We start from the raw sequence: 15,573 nt of genomic DNA, 5'->3' as shown, positions 1-15,573 counted from the left end.
GCAGTTTAGCTAACATCAGTGAATGCTGCCACATGACCGAGCTGCTATGTGCAGTGCAATGTGGGAAAGGTGTCCTCCCCCAGCTGGAGGACTAGGCGTCCTTTGCCGTACTCCTGTTCACGCTCTGGTGGTGAAGCAGGATCCAGTGCAGAACCGGCCTGGGGAGGCCACACTACCACCGCCGGAGGGGATGAGCGGCCGCTGGCTGTTCCTGCAGACCTGGCACTCGACCTACAGCCAGTCTGAATTTCCTGCTTGCTTGCTCTCACAACAGGAAGAGAAGGACGATGGCTTACTTGCTCTCAGGATACACCCCTGCTCGTGAGTCATCAAGAACATAAAAAATGTGTACGATGTGACATTAAATGCCCATACTATGAACTACCTCCAAAATTTCAGTTCTTTATATTCAGAGAAAAAAAAGAGCCAAATTAAAAAAGCCACAGAATTTCTCTTTAACAGCCTAATAAACCGGGCTCCTCATTTAACATAATAAACTGGGGCCATCTTTTTAACATAATAAACTGCCAACCTAATGAACTGCAGTCCTCTCTAAACATGAATGCTTTTTGGAGCTGCAACATAGGGCGTATGTTCCTGCTTTAAACTGCATAGTCCAATTGCACAGGAAGTCTGGGCCATTTGAAAACAAACCCAAAAATGGAAACAATACAAAAAAGAAAGCCCACCTTAATATCTAATACACAGTTTTGATGGGCCTAATTAAGCATATGTCCCTGTCCCAGCGGCCAAGAGACATCTGTAATATGGCAGAATGGCAGGGCTAGTGAGGCACGGCTGTTACTGAGGAATAGCCTTAGAGTCCACATCCCCACAAACCACAATGACAAAACCACCTCTATTCCGGAGCAAAAGGGCCAATAATAACAGGGTATTAACTGCGTCGAGTAAGGCCTGCGAGGAGGATTTGGGATTCAGATTTGGGATTCACTCTGTGAGGAGGATTTGGGATTCAGATTTGGGATTCACTCTGTGAGGAGGATTTGGGATTCAGATTTGGGATTCACTCTGTGAGGAGGATTTGGGATTCAGATTTGGGATTCACTCTGTGAGGAGGATTTGGGATTCACGTGAGGTTTGGGATGATTGATCACTCTGTGAGGAGGATTTGGGATTCAGATTTGGGATTCACTCTGTGAGGAGGATTTGGGATTCAGATTTGGGATTCACTCTGTGAGGAGGATTTGGGATTCAGATTTGGGATTCACTCTGTGAGGAGGATTTGGGATTCAGATTTGGGATTCACTCTGTGAGGAGGATTTGGGATTCAGATTTGGGATTCAGATTTGGGATTCACTCTGTGAGGAGGATCTGGGATTCAGATTTGGGATTCACTCTGTGAGGAGGATTTGGGATTCAGATTTGGGATTCACTCTGTGAGGAGGATCTGGGATTCAGATTTGGGATTCACTCAGACCGTGTTCCATTTGGCCGGGGTCCATTAACGTTAACAACAGCTGTTAGTTTGGGACGGGAAAAGAACATCAACATAAACATCGATCCAAGACTACGGGATTTATTCACTGACGATGTGGACTTAAGTCCGCATGGGAAACAGAGGTGCATACGTTTTCCGAAAATAAACACAAAAGGAATCTCTGCCAACTCTGTAAAAGGACCAAAATACTTTCCATTACAGTGAGTTAGTGGAAAGGTCCTTATCCTTAAAAGGTAGGCAGTAATTTGTGGCTGTTGGGTGGCTTCCCTTATAAAAGCACTGGCTCCATAGTGTGGTGAATTAGGAAGTGCGCACTGATAAAGTACAGGCCTCCTGTGAGGGGATGAAAGCTTTTTCGCATAAAAACGTGACGTTTAAGCTGATCAGGGAGCCCGGCTGGGTAACATCTCTCACAGCGGCGGCCACAGCGGCCCGCTGTCTCCAGCGCCTCTCCGCCCGCGAGCAGGAGACACAGCGTTTCTGCTGGGGGAGTTTCCCTGGGTGACTTATCCAGCCACGCAGCGTCTGACTCTCTGCAGCCCCGGAGACAGCCGGCCCAGGACACACCGGGGCAGAGGGCAGCAGAACGGGACGGGGGCGGATCGCGACGGATCGTGGCGGATGATGGAAACTCGTCATCGTGCGACGGAAGCGTTTCAAGGCCTGTTTCACGACGCCTTCAAGACTGGCGCGGGACGGAGGCGAGAGGCTCACCACCCCTCCCCACCCCCTGCCGAATCATTAGAACAAAGGGTACAGCCAGAACGGTGCATCCTGCTCACCCTGGAACTGAGAGGAGCTGATTAGAAAATAGATTCTGGGGTTGTGGCTAATGATGATGTTCATTTGTGCAGGCACATAGAGAGAGAGAGAGACAGCCCGAGAAAACATGAGAGAGAGAAAAAGAGAGAGAGAGAGAGAGACACACTGAGAATACGTGAGAGAAAGAGAGAGAGATGGAAAGAGAGATACACACACAGACTGTCAATGAATACCACAATACAGACAGGGCCAGATTGTGTATTGATCTGTCAGACACGGACACCAATGAGCAGAAAGAGACTGAGCATTGATTTCCACAGAGACACCACCAATAGGCCAGGACCACGTATTCATTTACCAAGGTACCATAAATATAAGTGACAGAAACGGCATTGATTTATCCAGGAATATCATGGCCCAATAACACTATGTGAACTGCTTTTATTGACCAACCACATGCAGCTACAGGGTTCAAGCCTTATTAAATATCCTTTCAAATTAAAATTAATAGACCTGATTTCATCGTATTATTAATATGATTTGTTATTTATGCGTGACACATGGGTTCCATTTGACACATTTCTCTATCTGTATGGATATTCTGCATATGTTTACTGGAATATAGCAGCTTATTTAATGGTGCCATTGTATCTATTCATTACAGCTGCAGGATGTGACAGCACAGCCTTATGGGTAATAAGCAATGTTCCCCAAACACTCATTCGCTCCGACCCCTTTTCCTTTTGGGCTGTCTGATGATACACCCTTGTGCAAATGAACTGAATCACGCACACACTCCTATGTTCATTTGCAGCCATCTTTTCCTTTACCATTCCGTCCACACGTTACACATTTGCGTAATTTCCAAAGCGTTCTGCTCGCTGTGTGTTCATGCATTCCATCTCCGCACCTCATATTCTTTTGTTCTAGCTCATTATCATTCTGGTCACCCCCCCCCATCCCCCACCCCCCCCCTTATTGGTTGTTTTCGTGTATTAGATTAGTGTACTGTTGGATTCCTCCATTTCCTCTGCTTCGATTTGACACTTATTAATGTTTTCTGCGCTACATTGGGATGATGCAATAAGGCATAATCCGTCCGCCGGGAGGCAAATTTCCCAGAAAGCCACAGGAGATTAATGCCTGGAGAATGAAAAATAACCAGGCACAATGTAATCAGTCAGTTAATGAAAATGTAATCAGTCAGTTATTCAATTAATCTGCAAAAGGTTGTAGCTGGGCTAATTATGCCTTCGTGTTTGTTTCGGTTTTCCTACCCAAGATGCATCATAACATGAACACGCTGGTCTGGTTTGGGGTGATAAGTGCCCCTTTTGAACATGTACGGGGAAGCTGTACCGTCCCTGAAATTTCAAATAAGTAAGGACGTCCAGAATGAATTCTGCCACAGAGCAGGAAGTAGCAGGAGGGACCCGGGTGTGCACAGGAGGGGCGCAGTGGGTGTGCCCCTGCATGGTACAGAGAGCAGCACACAGGCGCATCTCTCTCTAGCGGTGTCAGAGCATGGGGGGGGGGGGAGGATGCAGAGTAAATTTCCCCCGGGACCGGCCCGGAGCAGGGCCGTATTTCACACGAGTCCGGCGGGCCGGCGGGCCAATGTCTGGCCAGCGCGGCCGAGCTGCCGGGGCCGAGGGCGAGATTACGGTGAGCTCATCGCCCCGCGCAACGCCACATCAATCGCCCGGCTTCATAAGAGCCACAGCAGCGATCAGTGCTGAGAGCACCGCGTCAGCGCTCAGCTCGCGCGTGTGTGCTTAATGCCTCACGCTTACAGCGGCTTTGCTTTGCACTTCCTTAGCGTTAGCGGCCTCTGCTCCGCTGCTCAGCTACTCCCGCCGTTTTCACTGGCCGTGTTAGCTTGTCACAGCAATAAGCATGGAAATGGATGCATGTGAATGTGATGTAACACAGATGCAGTGTGTGTGTGTGTGTGTGTGTGTGTGTGCCTGTGTGTGCGTGCGCCTGTGTGTGTGTGTGTGAGGGAGACAGAGCGTATCTGCCCAGTGGCTGTACGATACCTGGTGAGCAGGTGTGGGGAGAACGATGCTGGGTTGTCCTGCTCGGAAAACAGGGGCATGGAGCCGCCCATGACCCACAGGCGGAAGGACATGATGAGCGCCACCTGCAGGAGAGACCAGTGAACACAGCAGGTACAGGCTTGCGCAGGGCGAGAGGTCACCTGACCTGAATCAGTGTTCAGTCCACTGAAGTTCATAATTAATTGGATATACTTTCCTCATTCCATAAAAAACTTCTGAAAAACTTTATGCTTAACACTGCAGCTGTGCTTTTAATCCCACAGAACACCAGAGGCACACACAGAGCTGGGAGTCTGGGAAAATTAAATGCTGCAGATCTTTGTTCGCAGAATATATGGGCTCAATAAAGCAGGACTCCATTGTACTCCTTCAGAAATGTAATCTTCTTTTTATCTGACCCACGGAGGACCGCACCCACCCATCTGCCTGCCCGAGATAAAATCACATCCTATGGGTTATTTCTGCAGCAATATTCCATAAGACATAACCTTGCAGAAGACGGTGCCACCTTTGTTTTTACCCAGATACCAGAGGGAAAATGTACCGGCCCGGCCCGTGCGATAAGACGACTAAGACCACTGATTTAAAGAGACCGTCGGCTGGAAAGCATGAATATTTCCAAAGCCTCTGATCCAGATCCAAGAAACAAAATGGCTTCTTTCTTTATGAATAAATGTTAAAAGTAAATGTTACCAGGACCGATTCATGCATGAAAGCTTAAATCTTTCCCCAGCCAATAATCTCAAACCTGGAATCGATTAGAATTACTGCTGCAAAAAATATCACTTTTTAATGAAGGCCAACTCCATTTTTTCAGGGGAGGTCATGGATAAGACAACTTCAGGACTTGCATTTCTGTTGCTGTACATTTGGACTTCAACTAGTTGGCAGAACCTTGGCAAATTAGATCTACAGCTACAGCTACACACAAGTTCTGCATGCAGGGAATAAATATTTGAGACAAAGAAGGGCAACTAAATAGATTCCTGGTTGAGCACTTAAGACACAGTCTAATCAGGCTCAACAAAATGAGAGAAGGGGTAACAGAGCTTTCTAAATTCATAAATGGGATTAACAAATTGAACTGCAAAAGATTATTCAGGCTCAGCTCTCAACGGATAAAGCGGAAAACCCACTCCGGTATCAGGAAGGTTTTTTTCTAAAAGCTCAGCAAGTTTTAATGCGTGGAACAGCCTGCTTGGTCATAGTGTGATGAGAACAGGAATTAGGGGTGTGTCAGACTCCAGTTCTGGTGGGCAACGGTGTCTGCCTTCAAGTCACCGATTGGCTAAAAAGACCACAGCTTGTCTCTAAGGCCTAAATTGGCGGTTGGAAAGTAAAACCCTAGAGCCCATCCAGGGGATTCCACAGTATGGCAACCCCGGTGCTAAATATCACAGGCGTCTGCTGACTCACGTAGACAGTAACCACACAGGTGCGCTTGATGAAGGGCCAGCAGGCTTTTGGCATGTCCCTCATCCTGGCACAGGACAGGTGCCTGAAACACAAGGAACAGGAAACAATTTGGTGGCTGAGAACAGGTCCCACAACACGTGGTACAGGACAAAACACAGTCTGTATGTTTAATATACTATGGAAACCATTTCCTGAAGCGGGCTTGGTGTGCATTTCTGGACATTTAAGATGGCAAAAAAAATCCGGACGAAGATTTGATTTCTCGCAAGAAATTAATCCTGCGAATGAAGGAACCTGGGAAATCTGATAAGAGGGGGGAAAAAGAAAGGCAGGCCGATATTCACACGACAGTCCCCCCCTTTCAGAGAGAGCACAAAGCCGGCCTTTCCGAAAAGGCTTATAAAATGAGGTCACGGACGGTCGGGGCCTAAATCACGGCTCAGTCAGGGGGCAGCGGTAACAGGAAGTTCCAAACCCCTCTCTCTCTCTCTCTCTCTCTCTCTCGAAGCGGCGCAGAGGAGCTCCGCAGAGCGCCGCAGAAGGGGGAGGGGCGCTCGTTTGGAGCGGGGCGGGGTTCCCCACGCGGTGCCAAAACGGTTCCACTTTCCCAGAAACAACCGCGGAGGGAGCAGCAGCGGAGCAGAGCGAGACAGAACCTGCCAGCGCTCCGAAGACAACAGAAGAGTACGCCACGCTTCCGTTTCTGTTTTTTGGGGAGAATTTTTATTTTATTTTTTTGCCATTCAGCAGTGAATATTTTCCCGAGTTCTGTGAGGAAAGTTTGTTGGGAAAGTGGAAGTATGCAAAGTGCCTGGGACAGGATAGCTCTTATTACAGCGAGCAGCACTGCGGGCTCATTAATATGCGCACACTTCAGAGAAGATGCACCTCTGCTGTCAAACTCCTTTCACACTCATATGGGCATAAATCACTGTTTCACTGAACACAGCAGGGAGGCCAGTTTTATAGCACAATAACCACACCTCCACCCTCTAATAAAAATATGAACACACGCGCACACATCCACACACACACACACACACACACACACATACAGTACACCCACACACACACATCCACACACACACACACACACGCACACACACACGCACACACACCCTCTGCTCCCCAGCCTTACTCACCTGCTCCCTCTCTCCCTTTCTTCCGTTTCTTTTCCATACAGTCTCTCCCTTCTCCTTCTCCATCCTCTATGCTTCTCTGTTTCACTTCCTCCTCCTTTGCAAGCCTCCACCTCTCCTTTCCTTGCTGAATCATTGCCTCTCTGATTTGCCCTGCTCACAACTTCATGCTATGCATGCAGGTTCTTCCCTTCAGTCACAACAGTAATATCTACTATTAATATTGTCATAATTATTATTATAGTTATATTAATAATAATCATCAACATCACCATCATAACTTCACTTTATTGATGAAACCGTTACAGTAATGAGAACTTAATTCATAGAGATTAACTAGAGAAAACAAGCAGAGAGGGACGTGTGAGGTAAAACACACTGACCACCCCCCACCCCACCGCCCTCGAGACTGCGCTCTCCGGTCGCGGATGAGCACAACGTCCCCCCTGAGAGCCCCTCCTCCACGTTTAAGTCAGACATTTTGGGACAGCCTCTCTCGCCGGTCCCTGGAGCCGACAGCAGGCGGATCAGACCTTCAGTCCCACGTTTGTAAAAACCATCCCCCCTTTTCCCCGCCGTGTCCACAACGTCTGGACAGAAGAGGAGTCTCACGCAGGGTTCTCTCCGCTCCTCCCAGCCTGCCGCTCGAGACAGACTCACATCCATTCAGGCATGTGAATAGAGCCCATTTAGAGAAACACACTGGTTAATTATTAAACCCCCCACACGGGACACGAGCGGGGGGGGGGAGGGGGGCAATTATAAGGGCTCCAGCCGTCTGCAGGCATTCCCGCCATTCGCTGGAGAGCCATCTGAAACCTAGCAGGCTTCCGCCAGCGTCTGCCGCGGAAGGTCCGTTTTTTTTTCTCAGTACAAATTAAATTGTGCTTGGTTAAGCTTAGCGAATGCAGGGGGGGAGGCCTGGCGGGGAGGGGCCCGTCTGAGAGAGGCCGTCTGGAGGAGTAAGACCGGCGCAGTAAAGCTTGGCCGCGCTTAACACCGGCAGCGGTCACGAGTCCAGGAACCCAAATTCAGCCGTTCCACACGAGTGAGACTTTCCAACGGGACCAAAGGTTAGCTCAGCGGCGGAGCTGGACGCGAACTGGAGTAACCTCCGGGCTCACTGTTCTGGTTTCTCTTCTTCAGGCACGGGGGAAATCCCTCTGCCGTTTACACTGGGGATTCCTGTTTCATTTCGGGGGGCGGGGTTTATGAACTGTATGTGTGGAGTATGAAACAGGATGTGCCCCCGTCACCTGGTTCAGCTGCAGGTCAGAGGCACATACAGACTGCGCAGCAGCAGCAGGCCGAGGCCCCTCAGTTGCTTTCACACAGAAGCATAAAAGAAGCCTCTCCTTCCCTTCAGAGCTGACCGCAGATCCTACCAGCTTCAGCACCGGTAATACATACACTATGCAGTTCTTTGTACTCTTTGACTCTCCACCGACAGTCAAATACCTGCTGTTGTAATGCAGACACAATCACGGATGTAGTAGCCGTAACTTCTCGTAACCGGTATAGATAATTAAGTCAACGGAAAGAAAGAGTGCTGCTTTCACTGCACTAGGAAAGTGCTCTGTATAATTGCAGCTTCATAAAGGAAATAGCGTTTTGGTCGTTGGTTTAAAAGAGAAGGAAAGAAAAAAGAAGTCCTTTATCCGCTGGCTCTTCAGCTCAATCTTATAAATCCATGACATCTCGCTATTGGACAAGGACTTTATTTTAAAACCCTGGCCTTTCTCTTCCGAGGCGGGGGCGTCATGGTAACGGAGCGGATCTGTAGAGCTCATGAAAAACAGGAAAAAGGCCGCTTTCAATATCCATTCTACTCACGGCAAACACGCCGGATCAAATGTCACACTTTGCAGAAGTTTCACTTTTGGGATTTTGTCCTTTAGAATTTGCTTCTGCTGCCGTTATGTGAGGAGAAGCACTACTCCTGCAGCTCTCTCTCCCTCTCTCTCTCTCTCTCTCTCGTGTGTGACAGCACACCCACTCACACGCTCCGGCTTTACTGCCTGCAGACTACAGCACACACACACTCACACTGTGACACGCGCAATAGCTCGCCTGATAAGACAGCACTCCACACATTTACAAATATTACTACACAGTCTAAACTCCAGACAAGCTATGCCGCTGGTGGAGGGAACTGCTCCCATGTAATATAAAGAGTATTTGTACATCGACGTTTACGCTCTCAACTGCTTAACTTTATGAGTCATAAATCAGTCGTTTGTACGTGTCCCACCACGGGCCCCTTTGGGGTTACCCTGTCCCAGCACCGGCCCCTTTGGGGTTACCCTGTACCTTTGGGGTTACCCTGTCCCAGCACAGGCCCCTTTGGGGTTACCCTGTCAGAGCACCCACTCGCCCGCAGACAGCGCTCATATTCTCACTCTCTGCAGAGTGGCGCAGTGCTGTGCATTCACAGCGGTGATTATGGGCCCAGTCAATCACGCGGGATAAGCAAACGGCAGTTATTTATTGCAGTCCGTGTTTCTCCCCCATGCATTATGCATATTAAAAGCTTCCACTTTCGCAAACGCCGTTCCCTGCATATAACACGCTTCAGGACTAAATCTGTGCCTCGTTCGTGTTGTCAGAACCCTAAAAACCCGCCATGTCTCAGGCACACTCAGCCCGGTGGAGAGGCACACACAGGGCCGGCTGCAGCGGGACGGGGGAAACGGAGGAGGCGTGGGCGGCTGAGAAATGGCCCACTTCCGTTTTTACAAGCCTTTCCATCGATTTTTACACGTTTCCTAATGTCCCCTAAAAGGCCGGCCCATAACAAACAGGCTAACAGGGGCAGTGACTGAGCGCGCTCCTGCCCTCCTCAAACCCGCTCAGCCCCGCGGCCGGCTTTGAGAACCAGCGTCTCCTCCTGATGCAACAGCACAGCCGGGGAACACAGCTTCAGCACCAAACTGAGATACCCACAAATACTGCAAGTAAAAAAAAACAAAGAAATCTATACAAACAACTATGCTGATGCTCTGTGTTGGATTATTCATTCATTCGGTTTAGTAGACAGTCTAGCCCAGCGGCAACTCACAGCAACACTTACAGTATCACACTGTCTGCAGGCCGTCCGTATGGTAACCAGGGAAACGGCCTGCTGGAGGGCGCAGGGCCCACGCAGCACCAGGGAGGTGTGACATCATCAGCCAGCGCCGATGACAGGGGGCTGTGGTGTGGATGAATGGGGGGGGGGGCTTGTCCCCGCCACACCTGTGGGAACCTGCAGTGGACAGCGGGTCCTTTATTCCTTTAAAAAAGGCCCCAGACAGTGTGGAGGGGGGTTTGGGGGGGTTGGGGGGCAGGATGGGGTGCGATGAGCCAGTCAGGAGGGACGCAGGGAGCTCTTCAGAACGAGGGAGGGAAGAGGAGGCCTGGAGCCGACTAGCTTTGTCCCCTAATCCGGTGTGAAATCTCAGCGGCTAAGCCCCAGCGTCTGCGCCCCTCAAAGACACTCCGCCACGCCAGAGATCAGCTCTCAGGGCCCTGTGAGCCCTCCGCTTATCCTGCCCCCCCCCCCCCAAAAAAACACCACGGCTCACAAAGCTGTCTCTGAGCACGGACCCGGCGCCTGGCTCAGGATGAGTGCTGACGCACGGGCAGAGCCGAGGCCAGGTCCACAAGGGCCCTCAACACCTCCGTGCTCAGCGCTCCAGCGGCCATGAGACCAGAGCAGCGCCTCCCGCTGGAATGTTAACCGCTCCGGTTTTCACTGTCGCCCCCCCCCGCCTGCAGGGCCCCCGTCTCAAACCATAACGGAGACTCCCCCCCCCCCCCTCACTAAAGCACCAATGATTGACTGAAGCGGTAGCCTAGTTACATAATCATAACCATAAATCACCATAAATCAATACGGCCGGCGCGGCTGAAGAATCTGTATAAATAAATGATGTCCGGTTTTGCTCACCGTGTTCAAGCAGAAAGCGAGATCAGACAGCGAAGCTCCAAGCGCTGCACGCTGTACTGTAAGGCTGCATTATTAACCCGCGGAGGGTGTTCAGGTTCTGGAGAACGCAGCGGTACGCAGGAAACCCCGCAGAGCCGGCACACGGGCACCCCGCAGAGCCGGCACACGGGCACGCCCAGAGACAGCATAACGTACCCTAAAAGGGCTGCAGGTTCGATTCCCGGGCAGGACACCGCCACTCAGTCCCTCGCTGTTTGCTCACAGTGCAGAGCGGCTGAGAGGAACGTCTGAGGAATTGAGGAAACAGAGAGCCCAGCATGGGGGTGCGGGCGGGTATGTGAGGATTATGATTTGGCGTGGGTACAGAGGCAGCGCTGCGGAGCCCCCTGCCAGACTGAACGCCTCATTACTGAACCCGAAGCACAAAGCGCACCGGCACGGCCTGCCCCACGCGCTCTCAACCCCACTCTGACCCCCCCACTCAATACTCTGTACTGGCAGGACGCCATCTTTCCACTACTCTTTTTTTGTTTGTTGTAGAAACCACAAAACTGAGGCAGTGGTGTGAAGTTTTGAGATGGTGCCCCCCCCCGCCCCCAAAAAATACGCCACCCGCTCCGCATCCAGCCCGCCCAGTCACAGAGACATTTCAAGTTACACAGTCATTTAGGAGCACCGAGGAGTCAGCACCCATCATGTTTCTCATTAAGCACGCGCAGCTCAGTCAGCACAGGCACCTCCGAGCAGATCTGAGGGGGGGTGTGGGGTTGGGGTTGAGATGAAGCTCATCTCCCCGCGCCCCACCCACCCTAGCCAGCCCGAGACGGCATTCATCCGTTGGGCGGGCAGCCGCCATCGTTCTCATGACGCTCGCAGCACAGGCCCCACAGATCGAGGGTCGTGGAGGCCACGTGCCAGAAGCGGGCTATCTCCGCCAGAAACCGCGCAGCCGCCCCCTGAACGCGGCCGTGCAGGGCGGTTTCTAAGATAAACGCTCCGCTTCGCAGAGTGATTTAAGACGCGCGGGACGCCGCCGCGCACGGCCAGCTGAAAGGTTTCATTACTGCGCCTCCTCCTAAAAGGGGCCATTAGCTTCATTAGAAAAAAGAAAAGAAAAAAACATGGACTTTTACGTGCTCGTCTATGTCATTTTTAATTCTGTTACCGCCCCCCCCCCCCCTCCCCGAGAGGCGAAATACCGCAGGATTATCATCCTGCTGCAGACGTCTGCTAGCGCTTACACCGCGCGGCGCAGTTCATCACAAACTGCATGCGGAGAGGACGCTGCGATCTGCTGCCGCCTCATTGAGCACGCGAGCCTGCGCTTCCGCCGCAGCTCCAGACCGCGGACGGCTGTTTGATTTGTTCCCGCTGAGCCCGTAAGACAAGGGCCCTCTGTGACCTCACTTCCTGTGGAATTCCAGGTGTTTTCCGCAGGCAGGCCTATCCATCCTCATCTCCTCCTTCCCCCCCGAGGCATCTCTCCATCTCTTTCCTCTGGGACCCGGGGGCCCCTCTGCTGCTCAGGGCCCACGGCCAACCAAAACACCAGGGGTGGCCCCTTCAGCTGTGCTTGGCCCTTTTCCAGCCCCGCTGGGGGCGTGTGCGATGGGGGGGGATTTGGGGGGTGGGGGCCCGGCAGAGGCGACACAGACAGCGGCTGCTTTCGCACATGGAACACGAAACAGCGCGATATCATCTTTACCAAAAGCCAAGCGGCTTCTCCTGCTCTTTCAACCAACAGCCATCCCAGATTTCAACAGGCTGACAGCCTTCACGCTACAACATCAGTAACCATTGTGCTACATGCTCAACATCACATGCACAGTCATATGCTAATGACAGGATGGAAGTAGGTCAAGCCCATAACCAAGACGTTTACAGTCTGGCTAGTTATGAATTTAACTACGAATTACTAGCCAGAGAAGCTAGCTAATGTTAAGCAGCTAGCACATGAAGAAAAAGTGCAATCATAACCCCTAACATCCAGCCATATTTCAATGTGCACGCACACCCATGGGAACTTGGGTGAGACGGTGGCAGAGTGCAAGCAGGCTTTCGTTTACTTGGTGCAGCGGTAAGAATGAATGCAAACTGACAGGTGTCTTCCTGAGTTCTGCACGCTTGACCTGGTAAGCTTTGCCTTATATTCCCCCCAGTCAAAACAGAACACTTTTGGAGTGTGAGATCAATATTCTTATAATGTGTGATATTGTAGTTTTTTTAAATATATAAAACCACATCTATCATGGCAATGAAATTTAGGATTAAACTGACAGAAGAGAGAACGCAAGGAGTCTCCTCGGGAAAAACACACCTGACGCGGCGCACCGAACCCGCGCTAGTCCACTGCGTTAAGAGCGATCGGAGCGCGTTCCCGCACGCGCCGATTATCCCAAATTAAACTCTTAATTACAAAAGCGCCGCTGTTCCCAAATGTCGATCTTTCCCAGTGATAACCTCTCCATTGAAGAAACGCTGCGATAGAGCTGCACCGACATTGTGAGGACCTCACATGTAACCTGCCGTCGCACACGTAGCAGTGACAACACACGGACAGTGTGGGGACGCTCGGCACCTGCGCTGGCCTTGCCCGACCCCCACGGCCCCCAGCGTGATTTAATGACGTCTGTCACTGCTTTAATTCCGCCGTTTTAAATAGCTTCCTGTGCCAGGGGGAGCGATAAAAAAGGAGCAGAAAGGGGAGGCAGACAGGCGCCGGCGGCCGTGCGGGACCTGGGGACGCGGATAAGAGCGGGCGGAGACGGGAATGCTAATGCCAGGCTGTCAGAGGGCCCGGCGGACTGGGTCTGATCCTCCACAAACGGCCCGTCCTCGGGCGACCCCCTCAGCGCCAAAGGGAAAGGGAGGGGAGGGGGGGGCTGTCCCGAGGTCCACCTCAATCAAGCCAGGGAGGGGAGGGGCTAATTAGCAGGATGGCTCCTCCCCCTGTCAGACGGGAAGGTCTGATAGCGAGTCCACACAGGACCCCTCTCCACACACAGACACCTCTACCCCCACTGCAGCAGGGAGGGGCTCGCTGAGAGGAACAAGGACACCCGCGCTACACCATTCCAACGCCAGCGGGGTTGGATCAGAAATTTACAAAATGGAGACAGTGCCGCAGGCACCCCCGGGCCATGCCGGGTGAGGGGGGGAGAAATTCAGGGGCCTGGTGTTTCTGTGAGAATGCGACCCTGACCTAGCAGGCCAGCGTGGAACCTGCTGAGCTTCTGCCTTTTTAACTGCCTCGCTTTGTGGCAAGAGGCGAAGCGCTGTGCCGCAAATCCCCAAAATTAAAGAAAGACAAGACGGGCGAGCTCTGAAGAACGAGGCAACGTTAGGTCATGATAACTCGCGATGGCTCACGGTGACATACCTTATGATCACAGGGCAGCGTCCGCCTCTCTGTGGTCCTCTGTGTCCGCGCCGTGGTGCCAGATCACACCGAGCGCTGCTACAGTAATGAGAGCCGATGGCGGGGGCTGGTGCTCGGGCCCGCCAGGATGCACATGAAGACGGATGAGGAAATGCTAATGAGGCTATTTCTGGCTAAGATGAGTGTGCTTTTCTTTGTTTCCGACGTGAGAACATGGTGCCATAAGCATCCCGCCAGTCCCCTGAGGATCCCCCCCCCCCCCCACGCGCAAAAACAAGCCGTCAAACAAGCCTCCCTCCCACCGTGCAGCAGGGACTCAGACTGAAGCGGCTTTAAGAATAAACTACCAAGCGCAGGCTTCTCTTCAGAACAGCGCCGGAGGAGTTTAGACTTCCCTCCTGAAGAGCAGAGAAACGGTCCCTCTCAGCGTTAATGTCTAGATGTTAAAGGTCGCGTGATGGCTGAACCACCACAGTCGGCCAGGTGTACAGGGCACTGCGGCAGCACTGGGCCCTGAATGGACACGCACTGTTAGAAACGGTAACTCAGAATCTCACATCCATCTCTTCATTAATTCAGCTCAGCCTTCACTCATTACCTCAGCCCCCCCCGTGGCTCCAGCGCAGAGCAGCACACTGCATATAAAACCACAAACCTTCCATAAATCACCCCGTCCGTCCAGCAGGGACATCCTGGCGTTCTCACCAAGAAATAAAACAACAGAGAGAATAATGGTGAAACGTACCGTGAAATCACACACGCTATTCTGTAAGCAAGACGTCTTTATATTGAGAGAAAAAACGTTATTTCATAAAAAATAAAAAAAAATGACCTAATCTGTCTGTAATTTCCAGTATTTCACAACTTTAGTTCTATTTATATAGCTTATATAGTTATATGGCTTATATATATATATATATATATATATAGTTATATGGCCATTTTTTTGCTGAAGGGGACAGGCTGTTCATTTATGCTAAACGTTTTGTTGGAAATATACAGCTTACAATTGATTTAGGCTACAGCAGTCTCACTCTAGCGTTTAATTACATTCAGTAAGAATTATATACACTTGCTCCGTTCATATTATTGCACTGGTCGAATCATATCACAGTTTGGGCTAATTGAAGCTACATTTATGGAGGCTAATTAACAAACGATGAAATGCCGTTTCTGATATGCCGTTCAGAATCTCTCGCACAATTTCTCAATTAAAAAAGCACTTTCAGATCTGGACCGAGATTTCCTGGGAATGAAAATATGAAGTCCCAGCACGCACACGCACGCACACGCATGCACACGCACGCACACACACACACACACACACACACACACACAGTAGAGCATGTAGCCCAGGGGGAAGCCTTGGCGTGTGCCTCTGCCAATGAGCAATTTGTAAAAATCGAAAGTGTTCACATCTCCCGATGCCC

General features: G+C 51.1%; 1 protein-coding gene across 4 annotated transcripts in view; it reads right to left on the bottom strand.

The window, feature by feature from the left end:
• Positions 1–15,573, bottom strand: part of tmtc1 (transmembrane O-mannosyltransferase targeting cadherins 1) — a 59,360-nt gene that overhangs the window by 23,727 nt on the left and 20,060 nt on the right. For all 4 annotated transcript variants that reach the window (XR_010327508.1, XR_010327509.1, XM_064319677.1 and 1 more), the window contains exons 5-6: positions 5,698–5,779; positions 4,261–4,364 (exon numbers count right to left, since the gene is read on the bottom strand). Coding sequence is in view for 2 of the 4 variants with exons in the window: in XM_064319677.1 (XP_064175747.1) it covers positions 4,261–4,364; positions 5,698–5,779 (186 nt within the window). In the remaining 2 variants the exon portion in view is untranslated. The remainder of the gene's footprint in view (positions 1–4,260; positions 4,365–5,697; positions 5,780–15,573) is intronic.

This window comes from Anguilla rostrata, chromosome 19 (genome assembly GCF_018555375.3).
Source record: "Anguilla rostrata isolate EN2019 chromosome 19, ASM1855537v3, whole genome shotgun sequence".
NCBI classification, from domain to species: domain Eukaryota; kingdom Metazoa; phylum Chordata; class Actinopteri; order Anguilliformes; family Anguillidae; genus Anguilla; species Anguilla rostrata.
This window is presented reverse-complemented; position numbering and strand designations above follow the sequence as displayed.